The 16,784-nt window shown below is 41.8% G+C and overlaps 2 protein-coding genes across 6 annotated transcripts in view; one reads left to right on the top strand and one right to left on the bottom strand.

Annotated features, from left to right (window-relative positions):
- LOC143208649 (photoreceptor-specific nuclear receptor) overlaps positions 1 to 16,784 on the bottom strand; it is a 28,451-nt gene that overhangs the window by 3,516 nt on the left and 8,151 nt on the right. For 4 of the 5 annotated variants that reach the window (XM_076423235.1, XM_076423236.1, XM_076423239.1 and 1 more), the window contains exons 4-6: positions 12,633 to 12,736; positions 12,103 to 12,135; positions 5,002 to 5,116 (exon numbers count right to left, since the gene is read on the bottom strand). In XM_076423235.1, the coding sequence (XP_076279350.1) occupies positions 5,002 to 5,116; positions 12,103 to 12,135; positions 12,633 to 12,736 (252 nt within the window). The remainder of the gene's footprint in view (positions 1 to 5,001; positions 5,117 to 12,102; positions 12,136 to 12,632; positions 12,737 to 16,784) is intronic. The other variant, XM_076423240.1, reaches the window with a different exon arrangement.
- Positions 501 to 3,215, top strand: LOC143208648 (uncharacterized). Its single transcript, XM_076423234.1, has one exon. The coding sequence runs from the start codon at positions 676 to 678 to the stop codon at positions 2,827 to 2,829; it is 2,154 nt and encodes a 717-aa protein (XP_076279349.1). The 5' UTR covers positions 501 to 675; the 3' UTR covers positions 2,830 to 3,215.

Below are 16,784 nucleotides of genomic sequence, written 5' to 3'. Positions count from 1 at the left end.
AAACTCTTCCCTATCTTCTTTATATCATTTATTTTTAACGAGATTGAAATTGTTTGACTGAATGAAGAATGATTGACTGAATGTTTGATTGAATTCTACCCTGCCTTCTAAAATTATTCAGTAAAACAGCACTCTGCAAATTCGTTGCCCACAAAACGCGATTCGAATCCAGGGTCGATCGATCGGCCGACTCGCGGCAACTTTAACTTGTTCGCGCGCGTGCAGTTTTGTTTACATATTATACATAAACGTATGCCGCACGGAAATTTCGTATCGCCGATTTTGGGTAGGTGGATGGGTTAAAAATAAGTCGTCGAGAACAGTGAGGCGAGAAATCGGGCTTTTCATCTAGCGAATTCAGTCGTCATCCTCCGAGATCACATATCACAGCATTTTCGCGGGATCATTGTGAACATCAGAGAGGCAGATGACGGTGAACAACAAAGTTGTGGTTAACGAGAGAACGAAACAACAGGGAGGGAGGTTAGTATACGTGACAATCAGAGCACAATCATTCTCTCATCACATCGACGATAAAACAAACATTGATAACAGTCACGAGAGACTTTGAATAAAGTTCGGAATAGATCAAAAAGAGCACATAGAAAATATGTATATAGCTAGATTCATATTCGCCAGGGAGCAAAACGTTTCAACTAAAACAATCGTCGCATCATGTCCAGTCAACAGGAATGTCGGAACGGTCGTAGAAACAGCGGCGCGGCTACGGTGTCCGTTACCAAAATGGCGTTGCCGACCAGCAGGAACTTCGCCAACTGTTACATGGAGTTGTGCAAGCAGCAGCGGCTGCGACCATTGCCGGTGATCTGCGTGACGTTGCCCCATAACTTGGATTTCACGACCGATCGCGTGAAGATGGATGATTGGGGTCCGATCTTGAATTCTTTGGCCCTTGATCGTAGCCTAAAAGCGATCAGCGTGCGTAGCAGGTACCAGTGTCGGAAACCGTTGGAGGAAATTAATTCAGAAGATAAGGCGAGGACGATGGGCAAAGCTCCGGTGGTGTTGTCTCGTTATCTTCTGGAATGGATGTGTCACAGCGTGGGTCAATGCGTGCGAAACTCTCCGGTGCTGACTACTTTGGAGCTGGAAGGGATTCCGTTTCCACCGGATTGTTTAACGGTGTTGTGCGTCGGCCTGTCTCACACGAAGACACTCCGCTATCTGTCTTTGCAGCGTTGCTACGTGGGTGACGGCTCCTGCGAGGTGGTGTGTCGCACCGTAGCCGATATTCCCAGCATCAGAACGTTAAATCTCAGTTCCTGCGACCTGACGTGCAAATGCGGGCCCGCATTGGCGGCCGCGTTGTCCCGACAGAAGCTGTCGCTGTACCATGACACCTGGCAGCAATCGTTGCGCTACCAGGAGCCGAACCTCGAGGCGATGCCCGGACTGCGTCGTTTAACGCTGAACGATAATCCTCAGTTAGGCGACGCGGCAGCCAGCGAGATCATCGAGGCGATCAGGGACAGTCTGTGGCTGAAGGCGTTGGACATGCAGCGCTGCGGTCTGACGGACAAGGTCGCCACAGACCTCTTCGAGCTGCTCGACTACAACACCACGTTGGTCGTGCTGGACGTCAGACAGAACGTGAACCTGAACGAGGAGCTGTCGAAGCACATCATGAAAAGGCTGGCGGAGAACAACGCGGACGCGAAGTGTGAATACAGATGGCTCGGGTCGTCCGATCAGAATCGAAGAGTCGTGTCAGCGGGTAGTAGGAAGAGGACTGAAAGTGAAAATAAAACGCTGACGAGACCACGCAGCGCCATGACGGAGTACGTTAAGAGACCTTACCAGGTCCCACCTAGGAACGCGATCAGCTTGACGAACAACGCGAGGAAGACGAGACTGAGACCACACATTCCGCCGTATAAAAGCGTCAATACTCAAAGGCGGCAGCAAGACCGGCAGCAGAGCGTTCAGAGTATCGAAGCTAACACGAAGCAGAAGGTGTCCCTCCACTTAGATCTTCGGCCTCATATTCAGTCGGTGATGGGCGAAGCTAGTGGGAACACCGCGTGCAATCAGACGTACGATGGTAGTGTTCAGCAGAGTGATAGAACGTCATTGAAGAACGTGGATTTACGTCAGGCGGCTAAGGTTGATGCTGCGACGCAAATGGCGGACGACTTGGCCCAGGAGCTAGACAGCTCCGCTAGGATTGAGATGATCGAGATTCAGCTGGCAGAGGCGAAGGTGGAGCACGAACGTTTGGTAGAGGAGACTAGACAAAGCTGTCTGCTGCTGGAGGAGGAACGCGATCGAAGAGAAGAAGCTGAGGCGAAGCTGAACGCGATGAAGCAGAACCTGGACCAACTGGAGAAGGCTCTGAAGGAGAAGGAGCAGGAGACCAGCGGGTCCATGATGCTCAGCCAGCAATCCATGGACGAAATCTGCGGCACCTTCCAGCGTCTGATGAACGTGCTGGACAGCGTCACGAAAAACCCCAACAGGACCGAGGCGGCTTTCGTCAAGGATGATATCAAGAAGTGCGTTAACTCTGTAATTCGTCACACGAAGTCTGAGAATCTGAGACGCACCTTCACGGTGGATCTGAACAATGACACCGAGCCAATCAAGAAGTTCGCCAAGTCGGAGAGCGACGTGAGATCGACTTCGCCACCGGTGTATCTCGAGAGAAACATAGGAGACAGCCCAGACGTAAGATCACCTTCACTGGACGGCAGAATCATACGCCACGAAATGGAAGGAGAGCTGATGTCTCCCAGAAAGAGAGCGAGAGCATTGTTCGCTCAAATCGTTCAAGGAGACGCGGTCGTAGAATTTTCTACCAACGAGGATTAGAAACCGGTGAACGTTCAACGAGGGAATCTTGAGTTTTATAGAAAAAATATTTATTTACACACACGCACCTTCGTTGAATCGTGCTGAGAAAACATAAGTATTCGAGAGCGAAATAGTCGTACGCGTAGAATAAATGTAATGATTGAATACGAAAAAAGGAAAACCAATGGGAGGGAAATTGATAGATCGAGTATCGGTCTCCTGATCTTCTTGAAGCAATAGAAACTACCGGTCTGAACAGGGATCGGTGGATTTTCCATTGTGCAAATGAACTATTTGTATTGTCACATTTTTCATAGCTGCATTGTTGTATACTGAATAAACGTCATTTATTGTTTCTAAGGTGCGGTGTTTCGTTCGTATTTGTCGTAGATGGACATTCGATGAGATTTAGAATTTAGGGGTAGGTTGTTTATCCTTTAATCAATAATCATCATAGTTCAATTACCAAGTGTGTTCCTGGAGAATGGAAAATATAGTACTCGTATACTTTTTTGTATTCACTGTGGGTGATACTCGAGATGTGTTTAGCAAACGTAAAAGAAGATAAATAAAATTTCTTTCCTTCTTAAAAATACACACGAATGGAGTAAAATGTGTACTAAAACGTTAATAGTTTAGTATATCCAAAACAGTTTCACAAATACGTTGAGTGAGCAATATTAGTTAAGCGAGAATCGTCGAGTTTGTTTTGAATTTTGAAGATTAAAAATGAATCATTTTTTTCAGTGTCGCAATTGCGACCAGTGACAATTAAAAAAAAATTATTTACACATTAGCTAGCAAACTAATTCTTCTAGCGGCTCAAACAAATTGAAGCTGTTGGGTCGAATTTAGAAAAAGTTATTTGTTTTTCAAATGTGTGCGAATACTTCGTACACCCACTGTATACGAAATTGGAGAAACGTGTGGTAGGTTTTGACGTTGTCCAAAGAGGAATACATAATTTCCAGAGAACGTCAGTATCGACTCAAAGCGTCGTCGGAGCACACTCGCTGTCGCTTTTAACGTTCACCCCTTGGCGGTCTATGGATTTTCCATTAGTTCCAACCTGAGTACCCGATTACCTGAAAAACGGTCAGCTACGGGCTAGTAGTCAAAGGTAATTTTTCATGATAGATCACGCTCGGCGTGGCGTGTCGCGAGCGCAGCCTGCTCACGACGGCGAAAAGTATGCTGCTCTGCAGCAGAAGATCAAACGTGCCAACAACGTCGTCGGTTCTCTTGGTCTTGCCGTTGCTCCCGATGCAATCGGTGATTATCGATCGCGAGTCCTCAATGTTACCTTTAATCCCCCTTCCTCTGACCCCTTGGATCGCTTTAAAATTCATCCAGGCTTTGCGTCACCTAAATACACGCAACGGGAACAGCTAGCTCGACGCGAAAATACATTTCACACGCTGTTCCTAGAACTGGAGCAAGGTTCTTATACATAGAGACCGCTGTTTTCGATACTTTCCCAGCTTTCATTAAGGTTCCCTCGCTAATCCTGGTTCCCGGATACTAATATTAAACCGTTCACTAATATACATAGAGCGATTTATTTTAAGTTCACTAATCCTGGACCAAAGGCGACGCAAACGTTTATTCAGAAACGGTGGCTCCTTTCATACAGAATTTTCGATCTTCTCAATTTCTGTGTGAGCACTGATGCGGATGATTTTACTCGTTTATGGTTGTTAGAATCATTTCTCATTACTTTTTATAACATCCGTAAGAAAGGTGATATTCTTTAGAATATTCACAGGAACAGCAGAATTAACCCTTTGCACTCCCTGTCTACCCTTACAGCCAGGACCACTACCCACATTTTATGAGGATATGGACTACAAGAACTCAAAAGTATCGATACATTTCTTACAACTGACTAAAACCACTAAAAAGAGAAATAAATTTCTATTTGGTCCCTATGTCTTACAATTAATGTGTACGATTTTTATTTTGCATAAAGGTCGGCAGTCTAGTGATCACCGTCCAGCAATGACATCGAGTGTTCATATTTTTCAACGTTTATAAAAGGATATTATAAATAATGTTCACAATGTTCATTTGAAAATTTATACGGAAAATGGAGTACGTTCAGCCAAATTGCTTGGAGTGCAAAAGGTATTCTGAATAACGTTCACAGATATCGCAATAGTTGAAGAATTGCTAATGGAGTACGTCACTCACCCGAAAACACCGACGGCCACTGCAGCTTCCCGTAACGCGCGCTCCTGGTCCATCTCGACGAGAGCCTCTGGTCTGATGGTGGCAGTGTTTCTGGGTTGCCGTTCATTTTGCACGGCTGCAACAGAAGCGCACACCTTCGATGTAACGTCGATAACAGGCGTTAATTGCAACCACGAATTAATTACACGCTGGTAAATTAACGCGAAACGTTCCCGTGCACCGCCTCGCACACGTGCCATTGCTACTCGTGGTAATGTCTTTCAGAATTGACGCGTTCTAACGCTGTGATCATCGATTATCTTATGAGGGAACGTACTAAACAGATCCGATTTCTAACTAATTCAAAGAAAGAATTGAATTTATCATTAAGTTACGTTCAACGAATTCTGAAGTTTCTATGTTGCAGAAAAAGGAGGTAGATTTAGCATTATCTATTTAAAGACTATTCTATTATAATGAAAACATTATTCAGAGTGATACGTCTTTTATTATTTTTAATGAATCGTTTATTTGAATCGTTTCTACTGTTTGGAGTAATTGATTTTCACTGTAACGTAATTTGTGTTTAAATATTACACAACCTGCTGAGTTTATTCCGTTATTTCGTTGTTGAAATTTTCAGTAATAATTAAATCAAATCAATGCGGGATTGTGTATAAATTAAATATGTAACATTAAATGTCTCAACCCTTTGCAGTTGGAACTATTTCAACTTGAAAATTTCTTCCGACCTGGAATAATTACATAGTACATGATTTTTTTCATTTTATGGATATGCCAAAATATTTAATAATGTAAACAATATTGTAAACAACGGTACAGCAATTTTTAATGGTAAAAGAGTCGACTGCTAAGGGTTAACAGCTTTACTTCTGTACTTTTACAACTTTTCAGACGATCCATCTGGAAAACACGAATAAAAAGTGAACATTGAGTAATTTTTACATAATACCATGCAAGGGATCGTCTTGGTCGGAACGATGAAAATTTTGGATGGTCTCGGAGGAATAAAACCACCAGCCAAATGAGGCAATCGACCGAAAGAGGCTGCCGACAACCGTTCCATCGAATATTCTTCGATAATGCGTTCACTGCATAGAAAATCCCAGCCCCGGGGGAGTTTCTTGGTTATTGAAATATTAGTGGAACGACTTGGTTCGAGGAGTCTTGCTCGATTAATCGGGGAACAAACGATTGGCCGCCACCCTCTCGTCAAATTCACGTAACGCGCCGTTATATCACGCCAGCAGTCTGTATCTGACAAGCGTGAATTTAACAGACGTGCAGGAATCAGCTGCGTTTATTGTTTGTATATATTGCTGTTCGATAAACTCCCGTTCGGCGCACAGCTAAATAGAACGGTATCGTCTCTCCTGGAATAACCTTATGTACTTGTGGACCTCTCCAGCGCATGTCTTCTTTCTATTCCATCGCAGCACGTGTTCGTTTCAGGAAACTACCTATTCATACGTTGCTACGTATATTAAATTTATAATACGGTTAGCACAGTGCTATCACCAACATTTTGCAGTCGGAGATATTTTAACTTGAAAATTAGACATCTCTTCTGACTTAGAATAATTCCATCGTATATGATTTCTTCATTTTATGGATATGAAATTGATGTAATACCTCGTACAATACTTAAATGTGTAGGAATTGTCCACAGCTTTAAATTGTCGTGTCCATTTTTGTCATAACTGCCTAAACTCAGTCTATTGATTAGATACCAACATATTTTTAGTAATGTAAACAATATTGTGAATAATGGCACAGCAATTTTTAGTGATGACTCTGAGTCACCCCACGAGTGCCAAGGGTGAATAGGAGCAAATTAAGGAATACAATTTTATTCAAATAAAACATAGAATATGGAAAAAAATGAATGTGTTTTTATTATAACAAAAATGAGTAAGTGTAATTTGGAAAAGTAAAAACATTAGAAGAATTTAAAAATGCTGTTATATTATTTTCCACCTATTATGTAGTATATTATTGCATACATATTGCAATTCAGTTAGAAAATATTTATTTTGCATAAGGATCCACGTTGTCTATTTATTATACCTGTTATTAACCCTTTGCAAATAAACTGAACTCTTAAATGTGTTGGTATCTATTCAATAACACATTTAAACATTGCATGAGGTATTATATAAATTTCATACCCATTAAAGGGATAAAAATCAAATACAATGGAATTATTCTAGGTCGGAGCAAAGGGTTAATACAGGGTGAACCACGAATCGTGACCAGTAGCATGGTTTCAAGAGAGCTTTCGTGTGATTATAGCAAATTTCTCGTCAACTCTTTTTTTTCATGATTTTTCAAGGTCACCTTCAATTTTATGCAAATACTCCTACAATTTTTTTACGCCTATTGTTTAGAGAATTCCAAGGCGAATTTGGTAAATATCATAACTAAGAAACTTGCAAAAAAACTGCTGTTTTTTTACAAAACATTTGCTATAATCACGTGAAAGCTCTCTTGAATCGGACTGCTAATACCAGAGTAATCTCTATTGGTCACGATTCGTGGTTCACCCTGTACAAAGTTTTAGGAAAAAAAATGAAAGCTTCGAGAACGCGACGATCATTTCTCCGTTTTTGGCGGGCAAAGAGGCTGCATGACGTCAGACACATGTTAATGGGGAAACGATTAGGGCACTCAGTGGCGTGTAACAGCGAGCAGAATTTTTTCCAGCTTCCCTTTTAGCGCGGTACGGGTGCACAGTAATTTCGTAATAATAAAAAGCGTGCCGGCTCACTGTATCACCGTCGTGCTGCCTGCTGAGCGGCTTAATGGGATCCTCCTACTTCGTCAAGCCTTTGGCATCGGCGTCTCCCTTTTTCGCGCGGTTTCTTCCCTTCCTTTGCTCTCGGTCTCTCACTTTTTCTACCGTTTACCCTGCCGTGCTACCATGCCGAGCCACGCCGAGCCGAGCGGAGCCACACCACCACCGTCGGGAAAGATAAACGCCCTATACCCGTAGCCGTTGGCCGGCGTTACCTCTTCTCTCTGCTACCCCAGGAAATTTTTCTTCCCCGGTGTTATACGCGTGCTTTCCCTTTTGTCTTTTTAACTCTTCAGTCCGCTTATTTTCACACAGTCCGCCGTCCCCTGGATACTTTTTATCCCGCACCACTTTGTATTTCTTTACTTTGGCGCGTACCGACCGAGTAACCGGTACCCGATACAGTCTACAACCAAGATCGGAAGGGAGTATTCGATGATTTCACGGGCTGTTCACAAGAGACACTTTATCATCTCGCGCCCGAGCTCTAAACTTTCTTGTAACGTCGTCTTCGAAAATCAGGCAAGTGTGTAACATCGAATTATATTTGTGTCTAGGCGAATAGAAAGGGAGATTAATAATACTTAGTGTCGGGTTTAGTAGCACGTAATCGTCGTTGAACCTCGCCCTTTGAATCACTATTGTTATATTGTCTCCCTCCTGCTATGGATTTTCTATTATCGTTCTTCCCTTCTCGTGCATATACTAGTTGAAATAAAGCTGCGAGGGCGGGCTTTCGTAACGACTGTTCTCTTATGCATACTATTGTCCGCAGCAAAACGACCACTATTGTGCGAATCAGGTTCATGGAATCATTGGTTTAGAAAGTTTGTCGCGAATAGTAGAGCAAGCTTGTAAGAGGTATTATTAATTATGGAAAGGTCAGGCGAGTTTTAACAGGAATATTTCAAAATTTATTGTAGACGTATGTGCTTTCGTGCTGTATTGTTCGCTTTCTAGAATGTGAAGACAGCTAGAGAAAATATCAAGAAGTCCAAATAGTCAAGGAATTATTGTAACATCATATACAGAAGCAACCTGACAGTCGATTGTGGTTCCTGAAGGGTTAACTACAATTAGTTTTATACTTGCAGCATAAAAATGCTGAACGCACTAAACAAACGAGCTATACTAATTTGGTTGGTAAATATTGTCGCGTACTCGTAAAAATATACTTATTAGAACATCTGGTGTTATACTAATGAATGCTATATAAACCAAACAAAGTTTACGGCATCAATAAATAAACAATTGATAATTAATTATTAGAACGTCTATTATTCACTCCACAACTAAACTCAATAGCAATGACCAATTTTGAACTCAAATGACAACAAACTTAGCGTTTCAAGATCGTTATTTTTACTGACTTTACAAGAACATATTCTTAACTATAATTTACTGACGGATAATCATGTATTCTTGAATGGTCATATTTCGAGTTTCTGCCAGGTCTTTGAGGCTGCGACCCCACTGTGCGATCGCCAAATGAAGACTTTCTAGCTGGCCGTCGAAACCCTTCCCATTATTTTCGCGTCTCTGCCGTCCGGTTTCGCACCATGAGAGATAAACGCCCTTTTACAGATCGTTTCACTCTCATTTGCGTGTAACTCGCCGTGGGAGGTCCGCCTCCCTTTTTCACTTTGCTCCTTCCGACATCCTCTACCTATCTCTCTCCCTGGATCCACCACTATGACACAATTTACATAGGAGAGTCTGTCTCTCCTGGCGGGGCCACCCCGTGTGAAAAAAAGAACGAGACAGAGAGATCGACGGTTACGGAGATTCACGTTGCATACGTTTATTTCCCCCAATTAACCCTTCGGGGCTTGGCAGAGGCCACGCGACCGTCGCTAACGACCGCGGTGTTTACGACGCCGAGCGTCGTTTCGCCCGTCGCGGTGAACCGCACCGCTCCGCATGCGGCAAAACGCCGAATCCGCGCAGTTACTTTATGCTTCGCCGCATCCCGACTACCGATTTTCATTAAATCCCCGTAATAACCGCGGTAATTCCGTTGTCCAACTACTGCTTTAACGACGCCGCCGTTTCTAGACTGGATTCGCCCATGTGGATCGATTTTATCGTCAGGATCATTTTAACGCTCCTTCGGGAACGTATCTGACACTCTGTGGCTTTTTTCTCCAGTCACTTGATCTCTTCTACATCGTGCAAATCCTGATGAAAGTCAGTTGAAGCAACTGTATCATGAACAAACTTAATTTTTACGAAGAATTGTCGTATCCAATAATTTCTGCCAAACTGTCTACCATTTCTGAATCCCTCAAACGACCTCAGGAAAGCTACTCTGGGGTTCTTGAACAGTTACTTCTTGACCTCTTCTAGATCGTACAAATTCTGATAAAGTTCAAGCAACTGTATTATGTACAAAATTAATTTGTACAAAGAATTGTCATATCGAATAATTTCCTTCGAACTGTCTAGCATTTCTGAATCCTTCAAACGACCTCAGGAAAGCTACTCTGTGGTTTTTTGACCAGTTACTCCTTGACCTCTTCTAAATCGTGCAAATCCTGATGAAGCTCAGTTCAAGCAACTATATCATGAACAATATTATTTTCCACGAAGAATTGTCGTATCCAATAATTTCGAGCAACTTTTTGCAGAGAACAGGTTCGCGAGCAATCGAACCGCACAGGGGCAAAGAAGTTCGTTCAATTTTGCCGGCGCGGAACGTAACTCCCGACACTCGAGGATCTAATTCCCCGGGAAGAGGAGACGTTCCATAGAAACATCGTCGTTCCAGTCGTCAAGGGAACCGGGATCCAATTGGAAGTATTTCTTCTTACGACGTCAAGTTCGGCAATAAGAAAGTTGCTGCGCCCCGAGAGGGGTTTCAGCGAGAGAACGCGACAGAGGGTGGAAAAGAAGAAGAAGAAGAAGAAGCTGAAGAGAAACAGAGGCACGGCGAAAATGCTCTTTTGCCGTGGCAGGTGCGCCCACGGTTGGCTGAGAGGCATTAAGAGTTGAATCGAATGCTGCCACCAAAGCAGACTTCTACCCCGCCTTTTATCCAGTTATTTATGTTGCGAACATAAAGGACCCTCGTTCGAATTTCGTTCTTCCCGGACACGGGAAACGGGAGAGCGTTGATTGATTCCCACAATACGGGTTTACCTACGACAACGGGTAATCTAATGTATCGATAACCGGTGTCCTCGGAATGTCGCCTCCCGTGAACACTGAAATGGATATTTCTTTCTTCGCTGCGGGTGACACGTTCCCTCGCGGCGCGAAGAGCCGAGGATTTCACATTTATCAGAAAGTTGTTGCCAGGATTTGTCGGTTCTTAAACGCCGGTTTATTTCGCGAGCTTTCTAACAGACGAATACCGATTCTTACATTTGGAAAGTTTAGTCGAACCTCGGTAATTCGAATTTCAGGAGAAGAGCCGAAATCTTCGAATCACAGACCTCCCCTTACTTATCGAATTTATAATAAAAAATTGCGAAAATCGAAGTTAGAGATAATCGTGAACAATTGAAATTTTCACCACCTTTGTATAACTCATAAATAGATCTTTATGCCAGATAAAAATTGTCTGCATCGATTGTAAGGAATAGAAACTAATTGAAATGTTATTTCTTCCCTTAACGATTTTAATAGAGGAGAAATCATATATTGACATCTTCAATTTTAAAAATTTTCCAACAATTTTGAATTTCATCTACTCAATTGTGCTATAAATTTTCAGAATGCATACAGGGTGTCCCAAAAATGTTGCATCTCCTTGAAAAGGGTAATCTCTAAGATCATTTGAAATGATCACCCCTTTCAAGGGACGACAACATTTTTGGGACACCCTGTATAAAGGTCACAAGTCTATCGATCGGATGTTTTAAATTTTCTTCGCGATTCCGACAAATTGTAATTATTTAAGAATTTCATTTATGCCTCGTCTAGTAAACTAATATTTTAACTGCTCAAAATAATATCGTTTAGTTCAATTTGAAAAATGTTATTAATTCCAGCCAACTGTAGTAAAATATTCGGGTTTTCGTTATTCCTTTGTTGCATACGTTTAATGGAAAGTGGTGCAATCAATATAATTCCTGTATACATATAAAATTCGTGTGTACAGTTGCGTAAATTCAAATTATTCTGCCCTTTTTACATTTCAAGTAACCTGGAAAATTTCTCAATCAAACTAATTCATTGTTCACGAATACAATCAATCTAATGAATAGAATTAAAGTCTCTTTATGCTTTTCAATCAAGCTTGTCCAGAAAATTAAGGAATAATTAATTTGTATTTTCGATTAGAAAGAAGTTGAATATATGCTCACCGTACGGAATCCATGTAGTGGAAAAGACATGTTCTTTAAAACGTAACAAAACAAACAAATTGTTTCTATTTAAAACAAAGTTCTTCCATTGATGAAACATCGTACATTGAATAGAAAAAAATCAAAACGATTAAGATACTGTCTATCTTATAGAATCTGAGCAATTGATTTTAGAATTGAATTCCAGTCGAACTATTGAGATCTATCAATGTCACAAGCACACGTCTGAACATTTCGAACAACTTCATCGTTCTAGAAATTCACTTAAACATCTGAATCACGAAGATAGCCTTGCAGTTATAGTATCTGAATAACTTTTAGTTGAAAGGCGACTCGATTCAAGTAGAAGTCATCCCAAATGTGTGAACCAACTCTCTTCACTCTTCATTCTCTAGTGCTCCCAAATCAACAATTCTCTGTTTCCTTTATAATCAGAAATTATAAGGAATGCGAAACAAGAAACAAAGGGAAAAATGAATTTCTGCGAGACAACAAATTCCTCCCGTATTCTCCAATGATATTTTACTCACCGTCTTTATTCATCCCCATCTGCAGACATTTCTTCAGACGACACGCCTGACACTGATTTCGGTGAGCTTTATCCACGATACATCTTCCGGTACCAGCTTGACATCTGAACAGAAAATATTTCGAAACATATAACAAGGTTCTCGAACGAAAGAACCTAGTTCCTCAAATTTACTCCAAATCAATTATTCTGAATTTTGTGTAACCCCCTCTTCAATAGTTCATTAAAAAAGGTAAATTTAATACCAAACTTAATTATACTTAATACATAATTTAATACCAAAAATTTTTAATTCCTATCTTGCCTGGAAGGGTAGCTGTAGGGTAACCTCGATTTTTTATTAATTTTCTCTATTGAACTGCTTGTTAAAATTACGGAAAAATTTCCCAGCATTGTCGTAACCGAGCTGCATATTGGGTAATTTTTCCGATTTTTTTAAACATGTGCATTATGCTATGCATATTGTTATAAGACAGAAATCTCGTAGCTCGTGATAGACGGGGGAAGTTTTCAATTTCAAAGAAATCGATCGATTATCGACGATGACGTTTCACCGACGACCGTGGCAACTTGGCGTCTGTTGTCCCTTCTGGAAAGACGACGAATTTCGAACGCACTTGCCGGAAATCCTGGCTGCGCACTCAGGAGTTGGCGTTAAATTCGATTACTTTCATTGTTGGACTAACCCGGTTATCCCTTCAGGCTGACTAACGTAAAGAGGCGACCGTTCGAGGTCACGTACCTTCTTATCCCTCTTAATTTCATCCAATCCCGCGGTAGTCTCGTGGTAGTCTCTTTCTCGGGGCTTAAATCCCCCCTTTCACCGTCCTTCCTCGCAATTCTGTCGCGCAGCGTTTGATGCGGAAATTATCGAATAAACTGTATCCACGATAACGCGAGTTTCTTGTCTTTAAATAGTATTACCGATTTTGTGCATTAATGATAATAGTGCATATAGTGATCAAGTGCATAACAGTGAGAACGGTTAAAGGAATTTGCAAATAAATGATAATATAAAAAGAACAGACCAATACTGTTCGCATAGGACCGCACCACCGAAGTGAAAACTTCTACGGCGATTGATAATATGAATATTATTAGTAGACTGCGCATGTTTATAGCAAAATCAAGTAGATGAAATTCAAAATTGTTGGAATATTTTCAAAATTGAAGAAGTCAGTATATGATTTCTCCTCTATTAAAATCATTAAAGGAAAAAATAACATTCAATTTAGTGTTTCTATTTTATAAATTATTCATATAAAAGTATTATGTATATGCAATTTTCAATTTTTGTAGATATATATTAAGAAAGTAGATCCAAATTGTTGATCCAAAATAAATAAAAATCGTACTAAATTCCGTTGAATTTAATACTTCAACATTTTTTGAAAATTTTTATAACCCATACATGCACAAAGATCCGCAGTCTAATTATAATCTAAGAAAGAAAAAATAGTTGAGATTGAAATCTCTCGAAATATCTGAAACGAGTTTACCCGAATAGCGTTTCATCTCGGAGCGTGACGGATCAGACTCATTCGTGCGGCTAAAGGAGTTTACACTTCAAAATATAATATAAATAATAAAAAATGATTCGACTGTACAGCAATGAGTGCCCGTAACAGTTCTCGAGGTAGCAAAGCCCAAGAATCAGAACGTTAGAGCGTGGCAGTTTCCTCGCAGGTGGCAGCGAAAGGGAAAGAAAGGTTTCATAGTCGGGTAAATAAAGAGCTGACCGTTCGGAAAAGCGAGAAGAGGTGAATCGGCAGAGTTGTAGCTCGGGAGTAATAGCCGGAGGCTGGATCGTTCGTCGGCGGGTCGATCGATCGGTTCCCGAGACTCCGTTAGCACGATTTTAACTAACGTCACTCACAAGGAGGAGGCTGGATGCAGTCGCGCGATGAAAGGACGCCACACCATCCTGGAACTATCTTGTCCCGAGGCGGTTGAGTACGAAGGGCACCGAAGGGTGGCTGCGTGCTGTCTTGCCAGCAGGGTTCCTCTCGCAAATTGATTTGCGTTCACACCCCAGCGAGCCTCGCCGGAGCTGGTGGCCCCCGCCGGGGTGTCCTGGTGCAACACGAAGGGATACATCGAGCCCTCGCCCTTGCCCTCCCCTGGCATTCACCCTTCAGAACCACATCATACATTTATTTACGCATCTCTCTGTTCCGCGGACGCCATCCATTGTTTGGCTCATTGAGTTACCGGAAACATGTGCTGCCTGTTATCACGCCCGTCGATCGCGGCTCCGGATGATTCAATGACTTAACGGTCCTGCTATCAAACTGACAGAACTCCGTGGACTCCCGATTTGTGGAAGAAATGTGACAAGACAGTCCGGAACAAAGCGCTAGTTCGCAGGAAATTGATTAGGGTGGCGTGAGTCTTTGCTTGAAGTAGCTTCCGGTGATCTGGATTCTTGTGATATGGTCGAAGTGATCATTAGACTGCGGATCTTTAGGCATTTCTGACGTGTGTAATAATGTAATGGAAGAACCAATAGCATTTTTATTTTTACGATGAGGAACCTTTCAGCTGACACAGGAAATCATTTAATGGAGATCATGCAAAATATTATAATAATGATAATGTAATACAAGAACCAATAGAATTTTTGTTTTTACGATGAGGAACCTTTTAGCTGACACAGGGAATTATTTAATCAGAATCATAATTAGAAAAAATGTTCCTGTGTCAACTAAACGTTCCTCATTGTATAACTATGATAAAAATGCTATTATATTATAGTTCTTGTATTATATTATTGCATTATTATGTTGCACTAATACAGTATACTTTCCAGCATGAAAATGAGAATGAAAAAATATTATGTAATAGCGTTGGGATGGAACAAAAGTTCGTAGCGTTCCTCAATGAAAATTAAGATATTTATTGACAGGTTTGAGCCGGTTCGGGTATCAGATTGCGCGCCATATCGTCTAAAACGTAGAGGAGAATCCGTCATTGATGTCTTGTTAGAGAGACTCTTGTTTATCTATCATAGCGAGATGAGCTGATTCATTGCGCGCGAAATTCAAGTGTGGCCCGATGGGAATTGGCGCAAACTCTCGGCGCAATCTGCACCATGCACGATCTATTTAATTGCATCTAACCGATCCGTGAAGTTGGACTGTAATCCGACGATTATGGTCGATGCGCTGTGCCGCCGCGGCGTATCACGTCGGGACGCATCTGTCGCGATCCGTTCCCCTCGACGAATAATTGGTTATCTGTGCGAAGGCTCTTCACTTTTTACCGCATTACGGCCGTTCGACACGAGTTGCTGGTAGAGAATAAAGAACCCTTGCAACTAGACACAACCTGCGGAATGGGGAGAATGGAAAACTTCAATCGACGATGTGCCATTCATTTTTGCGCGTCTTATACATATTGAAAAAGAATGTTTGCCTAAATATTCAATCAAAGAGACTGTAAATGTTCAGTTATTTTCAATAATTCTTGTGTGCATTTGCTGCTGGAGTCTACTGCAACATTCATATCTACTAGAACCTGTTTGAAATCTTAGGCAAACAGGTTTAAACACTTTATCAATATTAGGTAATTCCAAAGGTTCAAGGTACGATTGAAGAGAATGAAATGAAATTGATTTTTGGATCCTCGAATTAATAAATAATGAAGAAAGGAACTTTTAGCCAAAAATGGTACATTTACAGTTTTGTCGGTGTACAGAATCTAAAGATGTATTACCATTCACACAATGTTTGCATTGCACCTCTGAATCGTAAAATAAAAAGCCAGTCATTTAACCACGGGTTAGAAAAGTTGCCATAACCCCCGGCAAGGGCTGGTGTGCTATTAGATCGAAATTTGTCAGCGGAGGTTGTTATGGCGTTTAATGTCAAACTGGCTAGCCAGTGGCGCCATGTGGTCCAAGTCGAGTAGGCTCATCGTAATACCGGGCAACAATGCGGAACGGCATAATGTTGAACCCTGGAGGACCTATCCACCTAACCCGACGGCTCGGTGTGCGCACGGCATACTATTACCATCCCCTGGGAACGGCCATCCATCTCCATCGGATCCCTCTCAACCCGGAATCGCTGTCTGATACGCTCGATCCGTTTTACGCCGGGCCACATACGCGCCCGGCTCTGTTCCTCAGGCTCGTGTGCGTGTGCATCCCTTT

The sequence above is a fragment of the Lasioglossum baleicum genome, chromosome 5 (genome assembly GCF_051020765.1).
Source record: "Lasioglossum baleicum chromosome 5, iyLasBale1, whole genome shotgun sequence".
Classification (NCBI taxonomy): Eukaryota; Metazoa; Arthropoda; class Insecta; order Hymenoptera; family Halictidae; genus Lasioglossum; species Lasioglossum baleicum.
Note: the sequence above shows the minus strand (reverse complement) of the source record. Positions and strands in the feature narration are given on the sequence as shown.

Excerpts from the sequence above, each read along its gene's own strand:
- LOC143208648 (XM_076423234.1), top strand. The coding sequence starts at position 676 with ATGTCCAGTCAACAGGAATGTCGGAACGGTCGTAGAAACAGCGGCGCG.